This window comes from Sinohyriopsis cumingii, chromosome 5, assembly GCF_028554795.1.
Source record: "Sinohyriopsis cumingii isolate HCF-2022 chromosome 5, ASM2855479v2, whole genome shotgun sequence".
Lineage (NCBI taxonomy): Eukaryota > Metazoa > Mollusca > Bivalvia > Unionida > Unionidae > Sinohyriopsis > Sinohyriopsis cumingii.
The window spans coordinates 107,418,341-107,441,430 of NC_142965.1; the positions used below are offsets into that span (position 1 = coordinate 107,418,341).

The window sequence follows — 23,090 nt, forward strand, 5'->3', positions numbered from 1 at the left end:
AGTAACTCCCCGTGGATTGGTGGTTCCTCCCGAGGGTTTCTCGGGTTCTTCGTCCACGAGATATACTAACCGCCATGTATAGCATGTATAGCCCATATGTATAAAAATGGCGTTAAACTTCGGCCACAAAGCAAAAACCAAACTAATCGTTTGAAATAAAAATAAAAGAAAATGCGCACAGTTGTTGTGTACACGCATTAAAAAGAAAAGAATTAATAATCGTGTATTATGTCTGCTACATTGGGTAAGTTCTTGTCTACGGAAAAAGCATTTCAGTCAGTTAACAACTTTTTGTGAGTTCATACGTGAACTTGGTTGGGTAGGAAATATCTGTACCGTCTTACTCTGTAATAAGGGAGATTGCAACGGACAGGTACCATTCCTTGCCTGTATGTATGTAAGTAGGTAGGTAGGTGTCAATGAGTGGCAGATGTTTAGAAGGATTTTGTTACGACCCAGTCACGTAACCTGAACTAGATTATTCGAAACATTAACAAGCGAACACTAGTGGTGGTACCCATGCTTAATCAATTCACTTTAAAAACACTGAGGAAAAACAAGTAGAGTACCAGCGTACAACCATGAAAATCCGATGCTACCTTTGCACATATTCTTGAAAACTTGTAGAAAAATAAAATCAACCTCAAACTCAAAGTCATTAAACCCACCCCATCCCACCCACCTCACCCACCACACAGACACGCACGGAAGTGTGTAAGTCTTCGCGTAAATTCAGGAGGAATCTCAAAAAAGAATTCAGAATCTCTTGCAATTGTTAGTAGGGATCAAATCGAAAGTCCTATGTTCGTGATAAAAAGTTAAATTCTTGATGTAAGTGCTTAACAGTCCAGGCTCAAAGAAGTTGCATTTCGAAAACGCTAACGAAAGCGAATTGGAAATATATTTTGAGACATACTTTGGAATATGGGGACAGGTAATGCATATAAGTATCCTTATCCCATATACATGACACAACATATTGTATCTCAACTTTATTTTAATTCACAGCATAATAATTATATCAATAATTCTAACATTGGCGTTACAATTAATGGACATATTTTTCTACATGAGATTTGGCTTAAATTTAAGAATGAAATAATATGTATCAATATGAGTTTTTAAGTATCTTGGAGTTTTTTAATCGTTTTGAAAACCGTACAGTTGCTCTTAATAGTGCAGTGTCCAGTAATTACTTAGGGCACTGCCTTATTGTTCGTACAGTATTTATATATATACCTTATCCCAGCACGAGAAGTATGTGCTAGATACACAACTCACGTTCTCACGTTCTCTTTTAATTTAACATGAGTAGGTGTATTTTTCAAGAGAAAAAAAAAGTCAAGTAACAATCTCAGTTAATGACTAATATCATACGAAGCCGTCATGCTTTCATTCGTATTTGTGGGTAGCTGGGTGGATTTATAACGATGACTCAAATAAAACAATCCTTACACATTCAAATCTAATAATACATTGTGTATCATCTTGATAAAAATGCAAGTAATAAGATACACTGAAAAATAAGTGTGATCTTTTATTGACAATAAAACTAATTAAATCCATACAATGATAAATAGCTGAGAAGGGAAACAGCAGGAATATGAAAGAAGACATGATAGGTGAATAATTGATCCCTGTAGGAATCAACATTCTAAGCAAGATTATTAATTAAGAATCGTATGAAGCAAAATGAAATGTAAAACAACGGAATTCGGGGAACTGACAAAAGTATAAATTGTGAGGCGAAAAACGTCATTTAAAACAAATTTGAAACAAATGATCAAATCCCTTCTGGGATTGTGAATTGGGGTTATTTTCAGTTCGAAATTTAGCTTTTTGGAAAGTTAGCACAAAATTGATAAAACACATTTGAGTTAAATGTCGAATCCAACAATAACTTTACCCTTCTGTTGCAGACTTTTATACAAATGTTAACCACGTCAGACTCGTACACTTCACTATAAAAACTTCCTTAGAACCTGTATAAGGATTTCGACCAGAGTGAATAATGCAATAATACCAACACAATGCTAAAATGGGGATTCCTGAGTCGAAATTCCTGCAGTGATTAACAATAATTATCCATAATACGGAATGAAGTTACGAATCTAACAGAATACTAACAACAGGTGGACCGGGTATTTCAACGAACCCAAGAATATTAATTTTTCCCCATGCGTGTCAGATCTCCGCTGTCGCATATTGATTTCATTATTCAAGATAATGTATTTAGTATGCAGTCTTGTTTATATCGTCCCGTTTAACATTTCATTTGAATTACCCTCGGTTTGTCGTTACTGCAAGTACTTTATTTTCTAAATACGTCCTGACAGGAAATTAAGGTAGCATCTGGCCTAAAACAAATTTAGGTGGCACCGACTGCAGATGTCATGTGACCCAACATGCCTTTTCACAGATATTGTAAGTGATCGTAGCAGACTTTTCGCTCAGCCATTCCGCTAGATGACGTGTTTATAAGGTAGGGTAGGTGATTATTGCAATTTGATTAAAATCAGATCTTCGCTATCCAGCGTGATGATCTGACGACGACCGTTTAAGAGTCATGTTCTGGTGGCCATTATATTAGCCAATGGAAATGCAGCTTTCAAAAGTCTGAAAGGGAATCAAATTGTTCGATACACATTCATGCTCCACATCCACACAGCTCAGTCTCCAAACTCGAAGATATAAGACTTCAAATGATTTGTTGATAAAATTAGCGATTAGGTAATAACATAGGTTACCAGAACATGACCCTCTGAGCGGTCGCTGTCAGATCTTCGTGTATAACAGTGAAGACCTGATTTTAATGAGATTGGTGATGATTGTTTATATTGGCATACACTGGTCTTATTCATTTTGCTGTGAATTTTACACTCGGGAACGACCTCTGTCTGCGTGGATTCGAGTCTCGGATTCGGCCAATGTGGGTATGTGAGAAAGCTTGCCAGTAGCTTCTCGAGGGTCGGTGGTTCTTTCTGGGGATTTCCCGGGTACTTCCTCCACCATTAATACTGGCCGCCATGTATAGCCTATCGTGTGCTGAAAAATGGCGTTATACCCTACAACAACAACAACACTCAGGAACGAAGGGCGAGACTGAAAACCATTCATAATTTAATCGATATTAAAACATACTGTGTTTATGATGGAATGAGAGGCATACGTTTTAAGTGACATTTAGGTTTATCATTACATACTTATTTTCGAGATCTCGCGTGGAAAGTAATGTAGCATATTAGATACAGCGCCTACATTATTCCTATCCAGCAACCTACATTTCCTCCTTATTACTGGTTTATGTTAACAATATATTGGACACATCGAGCCTGATTGACAAAAACGTGCGGAACCTGATCGACCTCAATGTTGCGATATGTTACATACATATTAATTCAAGAACCTTCAAGATTTTAAAAAGACTAATATTTGTTAAGATACAGAAATATGTTCAAGATAACACACTCATGTTCGCACGCAAGACTGCAAACAAAGAGGGAAACTTCCTTCTCAATCTTAGCAATGAGACGGTCAATGGCCGACATGTAAACCATGAACAACAAGGTTTATACCCATATAATTTTGTTTAAGCGTCAGATAATTCATTCGTACCAAAGAAACAGCTTTCTTTCTTTACATTGGATCACCCTTTAGCGTAATTTGATTGCCCACAGAGTGGAATACAAACATATGATGTCGTACTCTTTATTGGTTTGTTACGTACATATTACTTCAGTTATATTGCCTATAATCCTATCATACAGAGTTCAGTGCCGTCTTAAGGCATGGGCACACTGGGCCTCACACTTCTAGCCTTTTATTCAAGCGGGTGGGTAGGGTCGGGGGGGGGGGGGGGCACAGTGCATTGCTTTGCCCAGAGCCTACACTGTTGTTAAGACGGCCCTGTCAGAGCTGGCTGGCTATTTCGTACAGTGTGCAACACTAACTCAATAGAAATTAGGATTAGTGCTTGATACAACGTGGTGAATAAACGGTTAAGTTATTAGACAGAAGAATATTGCATAATGTGTTGGCTACTTTATGTATATAGTAGGAACATGTATAATGAGTCAAATTAGCAACGTCCACAATCCCAACATGCACGTTTCAATTAGAGATGATGACAAGGCTGGCTTCGTGATCAAACAGCAAAACCAACGACTTCATTTTAGTCAGGTCCCTGTAAAAAGCCCAAGGTGCAATTTTTGTTGGAAAATGAAGGATATCACAATAATGGAAGTCTTTCTCACGCCGTGTGCATGAACGCTTATCAGTTTGTATGTTTGTGTGAATCGAGACTGGTTATTTATACGTCAGAGAAACTGTGTATATGTGTTAGAATAAAAGACAGATGGATGATTGATTGGTTTACTTTATTACGACAGTTTGAGCAGTTTATTTGGCAACATCATGCCCAGGAAATGGGAGTTAAGTGCTTTTTCCAAGGATCTGGATTGGTTCGAACAGTAGAATGTCGGATTACGAGTCTGATACTCAACCATCTAAAATATTGCATATCCCTGAGAGAGAGACAGACAGACAGACAGACAGAGACAGAGAAAGCCGATGTGTCCATTGATGCTTCTAGAATTTGTGTCAATAGAGTATTTCTTATTTGCAGCTCTGTGGTGGTTGTGCGATTCCGCTAGACTGTGAGTACGGATAAGTCTTTACAATCATAAATGTAAATCCCTACGACCGTCATACAATCGTTCATCTAACTGTTACATGTATGAGATATCTAAGTGTCATTGAATTGTTCTAAATACCGTGAGCACCATTTAAAGCCGATAATCACACGGACGTTTATGACAAACACAAAGACCCCTCGTATCCAAAGAACAAGCTCAATAATAATAATTTATATAAGACAATCACAAACGTACCGTATATAACCGGACTGACAGTACTCGGCTAAGAGATCGGGACTTTCTGACTTGAGTAGCTTCACCAACTGGTTTACTCTTCTATGTTGTGTGTCACCAACTGGTTTACTCTTCTATGTTGTGTGTGTGTGTGTGTGTGTGTGTGTGATTTGGATTTATAACGTAGCTTTAACAATTTTTCATTCATGTCGCTACGCTGTCTGCAGTGTGTCATTTTATTGTGATGTTTAGTACTCGGGCATCATACCGCAGACATGTAGCATGATGTCTCACCCAGTCACATTATCCTGACACCAGGCCGACCAGTCCTAACACTAACCTCTTAATGATGAGCGCCAAGCGAGGTAGCTGTTTGTACCATTTTTATGTTGTTTTTTATGACTCGGCGGGGATCAAACCCACGACCTTTCGCATTCGAGGCGGATGCTCTAACCACTAGGCCACCGAAGCAGTCTTTCTGTGTTGTGAGTTTATATAAAATAATATGCTCTTGAATCAGCACACAATCTTCATATATATTGTTGTTGCCGTTGTGGGGTTTAACGCCATTTTTCAGCACAAGATAGGCTATACATGGCGGCCAGTATTAATGGTGGAAGAAGAACTCGGGAAAGAACCACCGACACACGAGAAGCTACTGGCAAGCTTTCTCACATACCCACATAGGCCGAACCCGTGACTCGAACCCACGCAGACAGAGGTGAGATGGCGGTGATCCGTAACGGTTAGCCCTTTAGACCACTCGGCCACTCGGGGCCCCCATATATAGATTCCAAGAAAGAAAATAGTACTGCGCATTTTGTATTCGTAGTCTCGATGGGGAAAATAAACCCTGACTGATTTTATTTGTGTTTATGATAGGTGGAGTTTCAATATTTACAGAAGGCTAATAAATTACAGTAATCGGCTGAAAATATCTGTATGTATACGACCAGTGTACACTTGTATTCTTTACAGTTGTCGTCTGTAATGATGCGTGTTTCATGGTTTTGTTAACGCGACTGTAACAATGGGGATCTTTTTTTATCCAAACACTTTACATTTTCAGAAGTATAGTCTAATAGACAAGGGGATAAATGCCTCACACGGCGATTATTCTATAGGTTCGTAGCTACTGATACACTGCAGTCGTCTGCTTAAGTAGTAGTTCGATTTCGGTGCAAGTTTTTATTTGTGTCTAGTAGAAGCAATACTCAAATATCTACTTGAAATGTGCTCTATCGTTGGAACATAAGATAACGCTTGAACAGCATAAGTCTGAAACGTCGTATTTAAAATGACTTCGAGTTACAAGTCTGGCTGGCAACACGGCAAGACATCTCACGCTCGAAACATGTATATGTTTGAGCATGAGATAGGAACAGATATAAAATTCGTAGTTGAGGAAGGAAAGAAGGAGATAAAGGCTCACAAATTCATCCTGATGAGTAGAAGCCCCGTGCTTGAGGAGATGTTTTCATCACCGGAATCATCATCCATTCAGCAAATTGATTTACCGAATGTTCACGGAGACATTTTGAAAGTATTTTTGCGTTACCTATACTCAGACGAAACGGCATTTACATCCAGTAACGTACAACCTGTGCTGGTTCTAGCGAAGATGTACAATGTGGAAATCCTGATTAAAGAATGTTCAAAGTGGATCAAGAGAACCATCAGCCTTGGAACCGTACTGAATATACTAGAACACGCTTACGAAGTCAAGGAACACGACCTTTTAGAAACGTGCCTGCACTTTATATTCAAGCACGCCCGACAAATCTTACAATCACCGAAGTTCGAATCCCTTTCTCCGGAGTGCTTGGAATTGGTCTTAAAACCAGATGACTTGGCTGTTGATGAGTCGGTAGTATACGAGGCAGCAATGAGGTGGGCGGATAAGCAGTGCCGCATTCAGAATATTGAAGTTACAGACGCCAACAAGAGGGAAGTTCTCGGCAAAAGATTACATCTGATTCGATTCCCTGTCATGGATCACAGATACTTCGCCACTAAGGTCTCTTCTAGACAAATTCTGAACGAGAAGGAGAAGATAGAAATATTCCGATATCAAAATTGTAATGCAACGAATAGAACAAAACTCAAAGATTTTGTAACAAGAGGGAGATCTTTTGCATACATCTAAATATAATATGTGCAACTGAAATATAGTTGTCAAACTCAGTTGTAGGTTGCAACCTTAAATCAAGAACATAAAATTGTTTACGTACTATATCTCCCACATTTAACAAATAATTGAATGGTTTTTTCAAAGGGTATAGTCGTTGATTCACAGTGGTCTGTATCATTTAATTATATTTAAAACTTAAGACTTTGTAATTACTGGACACTGAACTATCAATTGGTTTCACAAATTTAAGACATGTATGGACATTTTGCTTCAATCCGATAGTCAGTTTATTTAGTAGAAACATTTTACTCTGAGAATCAGTTTAGTTCGTAGAAACATTTTACTCTGAGATACAGTTTTGTTCTTAGGCCTAAGTTTCTCTGATAATTAGCTTAGTTCTCAGAGCTCCTTTTCGCATAATCGAATTGTTTTCTGTTCTGATAGAAATTATTTGCAGTGCCATACGATAACTGTGCATGTTCGATAACTTGTAAACAAGCATTAATTTTCCAGATACAGTACATGTTACAGTTCCTGTTACTATTTTATCATGAGTTGTTTCCCTTTTGATAGTCCGAGTTTTTATCTGAAGGTGCAAAGGACAGTTTGAATGCATAAATTTAATACCACAATCACCTGCCTAGCATGAAAAAAAAATCACACAAAAATAAAATACACGTCAGGTCAAAAATGTCCATATTTGTTTTATAGCTATATTAAAACAAAGCATAAGAGTTATTCATAAGAAGCATTATTCGCTTGACCAGAGAAGTCAAGGGCAGTTCATCGCACAAAAAGTTTATGCACCCCAATCTGAAATTTACACCGGCATTTTTCACGTCCGAAGGTAAATTTTGACACCATGTGATATTCAGAGTACACGAAACTATCCACTGCCGCCTGACCTTTCCTGCTCCGTGATACAGTACTTGGACAGTTATGCTGCGGTAGGAGGTCAGAGCGTATTCTCCATTAAAAGTATGAATCTGCGTAACCACACGGTAACGGCTTAGGGTAAATGATCACTACCGGTCCTAGCAAAGTTAAGTGACGTAATGTATTGTTAATTCGACATGACATCATTCCTGGCATTCAACCAATCAAACACTGCTATCTGACTCATTCAAGTAAGTGATTGACTCAGTTTTTATCCTTTTAGACCTTTGTCTTAGATAGCGAAGAAAATCCTTCTAGCCTGCTATTTTGGTTCTAAAACAATACATTTATAACCAATGATATGCTGAAATATATTCCCAAGATTTTCCAAGATTCATTTTGAGAAATTTTATGATCAATAAATTTGACCGTTGTAAGGCAAGATGAAGGATAAGACCTGTGTAAACCACATGTTTCCGCCCACCGGAACCGGGGCGTCAGGCCTGTTGTAACGTGTATGTCGAAATTATCAATTGCGCCTGCTTGAAATCGAATGGAAAATTATTTATATTTTCAGTCATAACACTTAAAACACATTTCTTCTCTTTTTGATAAACCGACATTCTAACCAAAAATAATGTGTTTACATTCTAGGCTTCGTTGTTGGTAACATCTCCCACTGCAGATTCAGGCGATCCAAATTCTCGCGTCCTATATCGTCCTTGACGTGAGAGGTCAAATGGTTCCTTGATACAAACAACCTATGATAATAATTCGATTGTGTTTTGAATACAAAGGCCACAAGATCTACTAATCTAATTTGTTAATAAATAATTGATAACCAGCTCATATAATGACTTAATCGACTTTAGATTGTTATGTCTAAAAAGTAAATTCTTCTTATCCAGCTCATAGATAACGCTCAATACATGTTCACATAACCTTGCTAGATCCGATCGTCAGCGTCTACCCTATTAGGGACTGTGGGGGTGTAGTGGTTGTCTAGGGGTGGGGTTCTTCTTATAGACTTTAACGAATTATGAGAAGTTCCCCTGGTCCTTATTCAGAAGGTTAATTCTGGACACTATATTATTTATTGACTAAATATATTTATGGCTACGAGCCCCCAGTCAGCAATGCCGACAGTTAAATTAAAAGAAATACAAAGATGAAATTTAAACAATAACAATTTAATAAATGAAATTTAAAAGAATTTAAAGTAATCAATGTCTCTCTTTCACCCAATGATCCCTTTGATCATCATTTGAGTTCACAGTGTGAGGAGATTTTTCCCTTCTTGAGTGCTACTCATCTAAATCTCTTCGTTCCCTTGTCTTTCTCTCCTTTCGTGATCTCCACTTCCGCTTCCTCTTCTATAATCCTTGTTTCTTGCCGTTATCTTGACTTCCGGTTCCTCTTCTAGTATCCGGAACCCTTGACGGTATCCCTTGAGGTCACCCGAAATTCACTCGGTATCTCTCACCGTCACCCGAAATTCTCTGAACTTCTCTCGTCCCCCGAAATTCTCTGAAATTCTTTCGTCCCCCGAAAGCTTCCTGTTGAAAGGTATAATGCATTAGCATAGGGTTATAAAAATCTTCCCTCACACTACGTCACTGAACTGAACCATCAGTTTAAGGCGGGACATTTGGGTCGCGCATGCGCACACATCGAAATTCCCATACACTTCCGCCGCTTACAAAAATGGCGCCATAACACAATCACACAAAGGATTCAAATATCTACATACTGAGCCCTATCAGTATATACATACAAAATATTTCAAATATGATTGTACTAAAATATTACTACGATTAGTAATATGACTATCTATATATTTATATATATTTCCTACACAAGCGTACCAAATCCACAATATTCACATTCAAATGGTGATAAACGGCAATCCGTTACTCAATGGCAAAATCTATCATTACGTAAACAAATTTCTTGTCTACCAAAATATAACTACGCAAAGAATTACAATATTAATTCTTATAGCGGCTAGCGAGCAATACAATTCTTCACAAATACAAATCGTCCTTTCAAAAGGGCGTAAACGTAATAATCCACGAAATAATATGCACACATATTACTAGCGAAAGAAGAGAACATTTTCGCCTCACAAATAAGGTGTACATAGTAACATTATGAATAATGATGCAACGAATCAACATCGTAATCAATCGTAAACAAAAGTACTAGCTAAAGTCATGAAAACAATGCAAAATATTAAGGTCATAATTAACTATTCATACTTCAATACAAGTAAAATGTATACATACGACAAATTCTCTTCAATTAACAGCAGTCGTATCAAGCAGAATCAACGTAACATCAAACTTACCTGATCGAAGCTATTTCATGAATTTCCTAAATTCCGCCAATTTTTACGAATGGCTAACGGAGTGTGTGTCACTGCGACTCTTAAACACCAACTGACGAATTTCAGGCTTGTACAAGTCTTATGCCAGTTTCTCGAATCAAGTCCCACCTACAACGCATCCCGATTGGATGGCGACGGACTCTGGTCATTTGATCGAACTGTCAATCATAAAAATGTCAGTCTGTGTGTCCCCATGTACTGTCCAGCCTACCATTGTCGGCTTCCGGCTCTTTGAAGTTGTCTACGTCACGTGTTCCCATGTACAAAGATTCCCGCCAGATTTCCACTCAAGAGCTCAAACAAAGACTGGGTTACGTAAGAGGATTAGCCAACTTAGGTACTTGGAAAAACAAAGCTTACCTGGCTCAACTTACAGACTTATAAATACATGTATAATACAAGGGGTTGGGGTAAAACATCACAGGGACCAGCACTTTAATTATATTCTCCTACAACATCATGACTATCCAAGTATCTAACACGGAACAGGGAAAGTAAGAGGAATCTAATCTGTCTTTAAGGGAAGACAAAGTCAGTAATTACCGTCCTCGAGTTTAGAATTTGCATTCTTCTAAATGCAGAATTAAAATGGTATATACATTAATGCATACCATGTAAATAAATTTCAGATCACTTTTAATACAGTTATATAATGCTTTTTTGAATAGTTCAATACGGAATTCTCTTCATCAACGACCAAATTGTGTTTGTTTTCTCTTTAGTTCTCACTTGCAAGGAGAGGTAACTCTTTTAAAAAATAAAATTGTAGCCAGATGGTTAACGGAAAAAATTCGGACCAAGGCATAGTGTTTACTCAATCGATAAATCTACATCACTGCAGGTATCAATCTTGGCAAATTTTCTTTTTTACCAAAGAGTTTAAGAGAAATCAGCCTTTAATATCCACTCTTTTTCTTATAGACGAGGTTACATTTGTGACGGCTCTAACCTTTATTACCGTGATATAATTGTCATGTGAATTAAAGTGCCCGCAATCGTGTGTGTGTTTGTGTGTTTGCTAAATTGAATACTAGTAGAATACTAGTGCGATCATGTAAGTTCGCTGTATTTTCCGTCGCAAATTATCAGACACGTGGTTTGATAAAATAACATAATATAAAATATGAACGATTGTTACACTCAAATTTCATCTAATTTAAGGCATCTTCTATCATTAAAAAATATAAAGTGTTTCCCATGAACTGTGAAGAGCGTATGATATAATCAAGTTAATTATGTCAAAAAAACGTTCTATCCTTGATCGACGTTAGCCTACTTTGTGATATGCAATCTTTCAGCATCTAAAATCATATGCCTATTATTGTTAACTAATAAAACAAAAGAATGTAACATAGCGTTAATGCTATTTTGATATTTTGTGTATAAATACTTGTCCATTTCAATTTTTAATCCTTTTATGCCGTGTAAAAATTTACATTTATAAGCATACATATCTGCTGTAATTAATATCCATCTTAATAAATAGTGCAAAACTTAAACGAAAGGAAACAGGAGAAGAGACGAGAATAATACATTTAGAGTTCAATCATTATAACCACATAGAGGTGTCGGTGCTGTCACCAGAATAGAATTCAGTTTGTCTTGAATAATCTGGAGAGAGTTTACACAGGGCGGCCTTTTTGATAAATTAATTTAGTTCAAGATTTTAAAGGGAAGTGGTCAAATAATAATAAAAATGGACTTCTATGATTATCTTGAAAGGTTCCTTGAAGAATACATTCATACATATATACACACCCTTATGCAAATTGATCTTAAACAATAATCCTAAGTTTTATTGAGACTATTTTGTTTTAAAAATTTAAAGATGGAAAATGGTTTAGTATCGGAATGTTTTTAGGATTGCTCTTTATGTGTAGTTTATATTTGTCACCATAATTTTACAGAATTTAATAATGTACTTGTATTACTGTATTACATGTACTTATTAAAATACTGTCTAACAAATTCATTAATTTACATTTTTCATAGTAGCTTGTTCTTTATGTTCACTTACGTTGTAGTACATTGTGACTTAACATTAAAAATCATTCATGTTTTTGACCATTTCTAAATGACGATGCTTTGCTTGGTCATTTTACACACGTTAGCTTGTATGTTTGTGTGATTTTATACTTCACTTGCATTCACAATTACTTGACAACTTGTGGCATCAGAAACTGAATGTCAATTGCATCACTGAATGGGGTGGGAGGTAGGTTAAATGTCTATACGGTCATCTGTTTCGAAGTAACTGTAATGATATTTCCAATTTTTGTGTCATTTTCATATAGGACCAGCTGGACATAGATGTGTTTTGGTAAAGACCTAATGTCAATAACACCCATCCAATTACTAGTAATAGATTTTCAAGACGGTCATCACTGATAAACACAATGTTTATTTGGATCAACTTGACACAACTAGAATACTTCTGATTAATATTCCAAAACGACTTTCCATTTGAGACGAGTATTTAAGACTAACGCGGCATCTTTAGATCTATTCGGATAAAAACAGCATGCTATGGCTTACCATTCTGGAAGCCATTTTAACTCATTAAGCAGAGCATCGGATTCATTAATCACGTTTAGCGAGTTCAATACCATATTTGGTCAGCTGAAATTGTTCTCCCTTTTGAAAGGAACTTAGCTCTCGTTTCCTTTTCATGATAGAGACAATAAAATGTTAAAAGCGCCGTTAAAACGCATATTTTGGCGGAGTAGTGATAAGATATTCCAGACGGCTGCTCTTGGTACCATACTGGATATCAGATTGGTATCAATTCCCTTTAGGACCAACCCATACATCACAAGAAGTCTTTTGTGAAAGCACGTGATCAACTTGACCAGCTTCCAAAGAAGTAGCAATAAAATCATGTTCAAAATGGATGGAGGCAGCCATACTGAAGTTCGAATCGGTACCGTTTACATCTAGGACCAACTTTACAACCATAAGAAGTCTTTCAGTGAAAACCCCCATGTTAATATGACTTTATTTTGATGGGATAGTGACAAGTTTTTAAAGATGGCCATATTAGACGTGCAAGTAGCGCCAATTTCATTGCGGACCAACAAGACACCACCAAGTCTTTTAGTAAGGACCCCATGTTGATATGACGGTCCATTAAGGAGGTGCAATAATTAAGATTTTGAAGATGGCTGCCGTGATGGCCATACTGGATATGCAAGCAGCACCATTTTCATTTAGGTCCAACCAGGCCAAATGATGAAAGCATGTATAGTTTTATAGCAATCCTCAAAGTAGATGGCAATCTTGTCATAACAGATACAATAGACCATCGATTAAGTTCTCCTGGTTTATGACCATTTGAGCTAAAACATGAATTCTCAGAAGGTACCAGTACTCTAATGGCGAAGAAGAATTTCCTGGAATTCAAGACCATGTTGTCATTTTAACTGCTGTACTGAAACCATCTCCGACATTCTTAAGTGATAACAAGGTTTATTTCACTGGCTGCTGTGGAGAACATACCAATATAGATTGGCACCATTTCACAAATATTTTAGTGATAATTCCATGCTTATATGACCATCCATTCAGGTGGAGTATTGATACGACCTTCAAGATGGCCATATTGGATGTGTGAGGCACATTTTCATTTAGGACAAACTAGATATCTCTTCTGGTGCAAAATCTCCTATGTCTATTCACAATATAGTAGCATTGGTACCATTTTCAAGTAGGATTAAATAAAACCACATTTTGATATTACCGTCTATTCAGGAGATGCAGCAATAACGTTTAAAAGACGACTGATGTGGTAGTTATATTGGATGTGCAATGGGCATCATTTTTAATTGCAACCAACCAGACATCATATGGAGTCTTCTGGTGGAAACCCCATGTCAATATGACTAGGATTAATGATTATCAAGTTGGCTAGCATATTGTATAGTAGATCAGCGTTGTTTAATTCCAAATAGACATCAGGCGAATACCTGTACCAATATGGCTTTCGTTCATCGAGTAACGACAAGATTTACAGAATGGCTACCTTGGTGGCCAAATGGACTTCAGATTGGCCCACTTTTCATTTAGGACCAAGTAGAAAACTCATGTTTATAATACCATCCATTCAGAACGATTAGCAATAATAATTTCCAGTTATCGGAGCAGCACCATTTGCATTTAGGACCAACCTGACAGATGGATGAATGTGTGCAAAATATTTCATGGAAGACATGAATTTGGAAGGAATAGCAATAACAAACTTGTGCCAACGGACATAGAGGAACAGTTGGACATTCCACAAACTCTTGGTATATGACTAGTAGAAATAAAAACATGGTGGATCAGAGATTTCCATCAAGGCTCTCGATGTAAGGGTGAGAAGAACTATAAGTACATTGTACTAGGGTCAAGAACCCTGTTCTCACATCTCACCCAAAGAACTGCACCATTTTCACCTGGATCCAATCAGACATCTCAAAACATCTTTCAACGAAAACCCACAACAACTATTTGCCTGTAAGAAGCAATAGTACTCTATTTCTCATTATGCATATTTGCATTAACTATTGTGTTAAAGAAAGTTTATTTTTGAGTAAAAAACTCTGTTGTATGTAGGATATTTTTTGTGTCTGAATAACTCGTGTTCATATGCCGTGTATTCCAACTTGTTTGGATTGACATATTGCTAGGTGGAACATGGCTGTACGAACACAAAACAATCTTGTATTACAATAATCATCTTATTATCATTACATTTCAATTTGTAATCAAGAATAAGGTTTAGAACTTTTTATGGTTTATAACTCACATAGATCTTAAATATGCTAGACACCATACAACATCTCAAAGCAAAATTTTAAACATTTTATATATTGCTCTCTTTATTCCTTCCATTTTCTCCAAGTTCTCGGTAAAGTCACACTTGATTTTGCTTTGGCCGAAGCTTAAATATCTGTATTAGCATTTTCAAGCAAACATCATTAAGGTCTATACAGTACTTGGTTCAATTCCATTCGATAAATAAATATGCCCTTATCGATCATATTATCATCCATTTAGGTCATGTGATTTCCAATGAGCACCTTTGAAAATATACTGATTAATTTTAACCAATAACAGTACCAAGAACTCAGACCTATACGACCTGTGACAAAATTATTATTTAAAATGTGTGTGCATATTATCGATGGAATTACTTGAAACTCTTTTTCCATTTGCTTTGTACGTTTTCATAACAATCGGTGCTTCAAAGATAATGTTTGAAATTTCAGCAAACTACTTTATCTGGGTACATTTAAAATAAAGGAATTGGCCATCATTTGGTCGATTGTAGTTACTGTTTCTCCCTGCCTTTTGAATAACCAACAAGAAAGATGTTTCTTTTTTGTAGTTTTATTACAGTTGTGGTAGCAGAGTGATGCTGCCTTCCAAGTGTGCATCAGAAATTTAACAAAGTATCAACAGACGATAGAGATGCAGCTGTTCTGGTCTGACGACAATGATTAGCACAGAAAATGTGAGTGTTCTGAAGGATTTAATTCTGAGTGAAAAGAGGAATTTTACTTCCCAGGCACATTCAAATGTAAGTCAGCATAAACACATTATTTGTGAGCGACCGAAAATCAGACTTAAAAAAAAAAGATTATGAGATAATGCCTCGTCCGGTTGATCTCCCTACCAGAAATGTCCCAAAACAAAAAAAAGGCTATCTCACAACATACAGTATTCATGCCCGATGTCATCATAAGCAGATTAGGATGTAACAATGCACTGTTAAGATGGTTTGTCAATATGGACAAAGAAATGGTTTATGTAACAATAGATACAATTTCAGTGCATTTTATATCAAGTTTGTGGCTTCCTTTCATAGGGACTGTGAATTTCTCCACTCCGAACCAATGGTTGTATGTACAAGTTTAACCAGCCAACAATAAAAAAAAAAATCACCATATAGTTTATTTTGCTGCCAATAAGGCAAAAAAATCGCAGTAGGCGACATTTGCGAAGCCCTATGTGATCCCAGAATACATTTTTTTACATGTATGAGAAAAATACATATAAAATTTCAAGAGTCACACTATGATTTTCTTGCACGATCTCTTCCCCGAAATGATGATATACTTTTTACGTTGTTTTTTCCACTCTTTTAAGAAATAATTTTTTTGGGTGTACAAAAAAATACATGTATATAAAATTTCAGGAGCCATGCCAAGACAGTGTTATATCCGAATTCGTGCTATAACGGAGCGTACTATAGCGGAGTCACACTGTATACACGTATGTGCCAATGTGTGGTTTTCTGAATAAAGTAAAATATTATATATGCCTTTGTTTTCACAACACGTGTATTTCTCATGTAATATACATCGATTTAAGATGATAATTGTGCCAATGAAACATTTTTGCGCCCGCATTTATTAAACACACACACACACACCCCCGGCAAATTTTTTCAGCTAACTGACCCGGTTGCTTATAACACAAGTTTGGTCTATAACAGTCAGGTTCTAAGGCTCCCAATTACCATGTTAAAGTGGGGTCACACTGTAACTATGTCTGGTTTAAAGCTTGCACAGTACAACCAACATGAACAAACAACAAAACAAAACGCATTGCAAATATTAAATGTTTATTTTATTTTCATCTCTTTAGTGTAATTGTAAAAGTGTAATATTCTTCTCAAAATGTTCAAATTAGAAATATTATACTGTAATGAAACTGTCAGAACAAGAAGCAAACTGACTGGTGATGGGGTTGGGGGAAAATTTTTCCAAGCACACATCTTTTGGATGAACAAGTTGCAGCATTTACTCATCCTTGTCATCACTGTACTAAATAGAGAACACTACTTCATTAAACTGCTAGTGGTAGTGTAGTGGAGAAATGTGCTGTGTTAAGAAGTGACTACATGTACTCTTACTAAAAAACAAGAAAAAACATTGGTACCCAACACAAGCTTGATACAATAATGGTTACTTGACTATAATGGATTACACAGGCCTAATATGGTATCAAGTTTGTATTGGATGCCAGTTGAAACACCACCCCATACACACAAAAAGACAGCATCCTTTGCAACATGTTCTAAACTGACAAAAGGCAAAAATGTTTAATATTTGATGCACAATAGACATGATGCAAATCTGCATCAGTTTGTTCCTGAGATCAGCAAGTAACAGATTTACTCGGCACAGTCAACATTCATCTGGTCAGGACAAGCGGTTTTCCTGAGCCCCAAGAAAAACTATTTAATGTAAGTTTCAGTGTCTCTAATATACAAGCTATGATCGAAGACTCTTTCTCTTGAAGTTGCTTTCACCTAGGGCAGAGAGTCAATTGAAAACACACAAATATCCCAGAAGGTTGCAGCTTAGCAGTTCAGAGTGACAACCTCTTCTCTGTTCTCTATTTCTGATAAAATCTGTTATCATTTCTGTTGCACCTCCACATACCACAAAGACAAAAAGTAGCTCTGGTACTCAACAACACTGGTCAAGTTGTTATCAGCCATGACTTCACTAACTTGTATCCAAGGTCCACTCTGAAGATGAAAATACTAAAATGAACATAAATCAGGTCACGGCTTTGATATCAGTGCATTTCTATACCTAAAGTGAATGATTCCCATAAGGGTGGAAAAGAATGGTACAAAATTAAAATAATTTTAAAAAACCCAAACATGGAGGTTAATCTAGGGTGTGGATGTATGTGCAAACATACATATACAACAAAGAGGTGATTGTTATATTTAGTTTCCACCAAGGTGGGCATAACAATGTTGAGGGAAAAGTCATCAACACTTTATTAAGAAGCCCCTCCCCCCATTTTATACTGCAAATGGGTGGCAATACAAATACAAAACAAAACATTAACTCCACAAACTGCCATATGAACATAATTAAAGTCCTTCTAAGCTAGGCAGTTATAAACATAGTAATTATGACTTGATGCCACAATGGACCGAGTGTCATGTTTTTGTACAATGGGATAGTGTTAAGTTCGCAATACAACAGCTGTGTATTTCAATCAGTCTGTTTTAGACAGTCTAAATGCAGAACTCGTGGTTTGTTTCATTAAAATTTTGCCAGCTTTTAAATTGACAAAATCTTCAGGTTAAACTTCCAAATAAATAAAGAAGGAGTTCCCAATAGCCAAATAAAATTTGATTGCCTATACAACTATAGATTCAGCAGCTTTGAAACTAGGTTCTCAAAAGCTTGACGACTACAAGTTAAACCAGCCTTTACTTACTCATGTAAGACAGAATTCCAATAAAAAAGGCCACCTCTGTTAGCACGATATATATATATATATATATAGGACGTTTACTTTGTCAACTGGCACAGACTTGCAGCAAACTTTCAACCTGCAGTCAATGGATAAAAAATACAAAGGTTAGCATAGGTAAATTAGCAAAGACTATTTTATAAAAAAAATATGAACAGTAAATAAAATATTCTCAACAATACAACACTGTCCTAACTGGTGATTACTATAGTGACAATATCACAACCTATGAAATGTAAAACTATTACAAATTCTTATTAGTATTTTTAAATATTTGATTCAAATCATGAGAAACCAGGAAGCTCAGTTGGTGGAAGATCAGAATCATAATCCAAGGGTTGTGGGTTCAATACCCATCATCTGTGAGCCTGACTTAGCTGCCTTGGCATGTTCTTGGATAAGGTACTTAGAGCCCATTTCCTTGACATGATATAACCGATAAAACAACAAATATTCAAATTTTCTGTTCTTGTAAATAAGAATTAAATAAGAAGTCCCTCAAAAGGGCTGACATCTAATATCTGAAACAAATTTCCAGGAATTCAAGATAATTTCTTCTTTTCCACTGCCAAGTTCTGAAATCATCTCTCATCAATATCCAAACTAAAGGATAAAAAATTACAAATATAATAATGCAGTAACTGGAACTAAAACCAGTGTTGCACTTACAATCCCTTGAGCAAGGGACACAACTGTCTCACAATTTGTTTAGAAGTTGAAATTAGTGTAATCAAAAAAAAAAAAAAAGTTTTCATTATAAATAATGGATGAAGAAATGCACCCAACAAGTTAAAACCATTCAGATTTGGGGGACATGTGGCCACAAATTGTGATACACCTGCAATCAAGTGCTCAGAGAGCAACACTGTTCGGCTGAAACGAAAATTAAAACATAATTGCAATGCACAAATTATGAACTGCTTCAGCAGGAATGATTTCATTTGATCCTGAAGCTGAAATGAATTGCAAATAGTTTAGCTCTCAACATTGCTCAAGAAATTGCTTCCATCTTTTGGAATAAATGCATTTCTTGGTCCCATATTTTTACTGTCTGCAGCTTCTTTTTTTAACGATCATCCCCGTTTTCTTCGTTCAAAATTTGATGCTGCTGTTCAACAAATCACAAAATACTTTGTAAAATTCAATCATAATATGCTCAGGAGTCTAAGATCATTACAGGTTTAATACATACGATGGCATGCAAGAAACACTTTTCTATCTTGTGACCATTATCTGTTTCAATGATCTGTCTGACTGAACAGGCTGTTCGTTGTGTACTCCATCTGATGCGGTGTACAATATCAACTGTAATGCTTTTTCATCATCTTTTAGCTATACTGCAAGGAAGCACAAGTTAATATAATGGTGGTCTTTGGGATTTTGCTATAAAATACAAAACTGTCATTTTGTTTGCTGCAATTAAGAGGTCTTTTCTAAGGTTTCATTTCCTTTACTGCCAAATAATACAAATTCTTTATTTCACATAAAGTTGAATAATACTGTATTATTTCCCGAGCTATGGAGGCAGTGGTTTAGAAAGTATAAACTGTATTCAACTGCAGTTTTTTTATCCCCATTGTTCCCTGGATAGCTACTTATCGGTCTTTTGAGAAAAATAAATGTTGTCATTTCAAACATTGTTGCATCATTTCTGTACAATTTCTTTCTTCACGGGTGGATTTTTTCTTGACAGCCTCTTATGCAAACATTATTGAACTTCATAATGCATATGCCGTTAAGAGCTCTTTTACTGAGCATCTAAAATCATCAGTAAGTATTTTCATCAACAAATTATACTGTTAATTTCTTACTCATTTTAAAAGCATTTTCCTGAGATGTAACTTTTCATACAAACAACGTAAAAGTATTACCAGATACCTTTGATGCATCTTACATTCTATGATTTCCAACGTTGGTATCAATCTCTTTCTTCAAAAATGCACAATCTTGATAACATGAAGTTTGTGTTGCTTCTTGCTTTGCAGCTTTCTGAAAAATCCTCATTTGCTCTCCTTTATGCTTTCCATGCTGATGCCAGAGATGCTGCTACATTTTACCTAAATTAGAGCTGTGTTAACTACATTTTACATATACGTATATATAAAAAATTCTTGTCATTTGTTATTGTCCAGAGAACATTTCTCTTGGGTCAAAATACACAATCCATGCTCAAATGTCGATCCATTGTGCAAAGACTTGCAACAGACTACTGATGGCCATCAAAGGAAATTGTCAAAAATCTGGTTATAAACCAATCTGGTGTAATTTTAGAACATCTGATGTTTATATTCTTTAGAGTCACTTAACAAATGAGCATAAGTTTTAGCGAACAAAAATGTTCAAAGACAATGCATCCATAGGCCATAGCTGTTTACTCATTTCCAGCCAAACCATATCACAGCAAAACCTGAATTCGTAAAAAACTACTGTTGCTTGTTTTTGCTTTTAAACTACAGCCCTGCAGTATCAAATAATAGCTAATGTGATGTGGGTGGGCTGTCAAAGAAGTTAAATATCCAAATCTGGCATCTATACTTTGTCCATCAATGAGAATGTATGCTTCATTCACTTCAATTAATATTTGCTGACAATGAAATCCAACATACATAGTTTATGGCTCAGCATTTTTTGTCTTTGAGTACTATAATTTAAACAAAATTGCTTCAATCCCCTTTCAGTGAAATAAGAAACATTGTGCCATTCAATTAACTGCTGAAATCTCACTGATAACAAATCTCAAGATAATCAGAGCACATCAGCTGTCTGAAAACTTTTTTCAATGACAGTGTTTACCATCTGATGCTAACAGCATTAAAATACTCAAATGCTTACCTTTCCATTTTTCTGTTACCTAATATCTTCTTCATTCATGAAGAGTAAGTAACAGCAGAGTCAAATTCATGCCGATTTCTGACTGATGTTGCTGATGATACATTCCTTGATCAGTTTTTGCTTGTTATGATGGATCATAATCATTTTATAACAGATGCACACAAAAAATAGTATGTATGTAGTGGTGCTTTACTACCTTTTGCCATAAAAGTGGTTACATAAAGTGCCAACAAAAGGTCATGCTTGAAAACTTTACCTCATCTTTTTACCATAAGACACAAGTACAAGTTGGTATCTCAATACTTTTCCTCCTTTTCCTTACAAAATGATAGACATAAAAAATGTCAAGCTTAAGGACAATCACTTGTCATTCAAGACGGAAGGAGGATGGCGTCATTGTGATGCAAGATCAGTGCACATTTTAAAAACTCGTTGACAGCTACTGAAAAGCTTATGATGTTAACAAGACGATGTTCATTAAAGATGTTCACGTCCAAAATAATGAAGGCAGAAATCTTGTGTACCTCACGTCCAATTCTTGCTTCAGGCTGCACGTTCTTCATACCCATTTTTTGAAAGTGTTTATTGTCTTTTGGGTAAAAAAAAAACAACAGGTTTTGCAAACTGCCTTCTCAATGCATGAAATCTTTCAACATCGAAACAAAAATCTCTTGTTTACACGTTTTTGCAACCTGTCTTGTCAATGTATGAAATCCTTCAACAACAAAACAAAAATCACTTTTGTCGACATAGGTATGAATGGGTAATGATGTTTGTCGATGACTAAATGTACACGTTGTTGATGCTGCTTCTATAGATTTCTCATGGCTGACAACAGGTTTGAAAAAAATTCTTAAGGGTGTATTCAACATTTGCATTTACCTTAAAAAATCTAAGACAGTCATCGTTTGTGGACAGATACAATAAATTTATTCAGTACTCAACGAAAAAGATCTGTTAACACCAATTCAATCCATCTGTAAAACTCCAGAATGTATGACTGATCAATTTTTCTCCACCCATTTCATGCCAATATCCACTTGCTGTTTGTATAGATTTTTTGTGGTTGACAGCAGGTTTGAAAAAGAACGTTTCTGATTGAAGTGTATATATAACATTGGCATTAACTTTTCTTTAAAAACGACAGCTATTGTTTATAGGCAGATACGATTATTCAGTACCCACTGAAGAAGGCTAACACTTTTTAACACCAATTCAATCCATCTGTACAACTCCAATATGTAGGACTGATAAATTTTTTCCACCCATTTCAATTGATATACAACTTACAAATACACAGAAAGTAGGCATAGATTTAAAAAATCAATTTAAAACTAACCAATCTGATGACTGGATGTCCAAATGACCTGACAAGCAAGTTCTTCTACGCTTTTTTCTGCATTAAAACATTTTATCTTCCAAATTGTGTTACAGTTCTGTGTAACAAATCAATTCAAACTTTGATGTCTTCCACCGAAAATGTTCTTAAACTGTAACAGATCTGTATATCAACTTCCAAGATTAATATCCTATCAACTATGAAATGCAGGGATCCACTAGCAAAAGCTATCCATTTACTATACTGAGATGATCCTTTGACACCAACAAATGCAACCTTTCATTTTCAAAGGCACCAATTTCTCTTGAGAAAAATTCAAGGCTATGCTGACAAAACCATGACTAGGACCTTTCAGTTCAAACACGAAAGGGACCAAACATATAGATGATCAATTGA

General features: G+C 36.1%; 1 protein-coding gene across 1 annotated transcript; it reads left to right on the forward strand.

Annotated features, from left to right (window-relative positions):
- The first annotated feature begins 5,881 nt into the window (after window positions 1-5,881).
- Window positions 5,882-7,694, forward strand: LOC149799952 (BTB/POZ domain-containing protein 1-like). The gene has a single exon (XM_089959447.1). It carries the CDS (start codon window positions 6,166-6,168, stop codon window positions 7,012-7,014), a length of 849 nt encoding a protein of 282 aa, XP_089815573.1. The 5' UTR covers window positions 5,882-6,165; the 3' UTR covers window positions 7,015-7,694.
- Window positions 7,695-23,090: the final 15,396 nt, after the last annotated feature.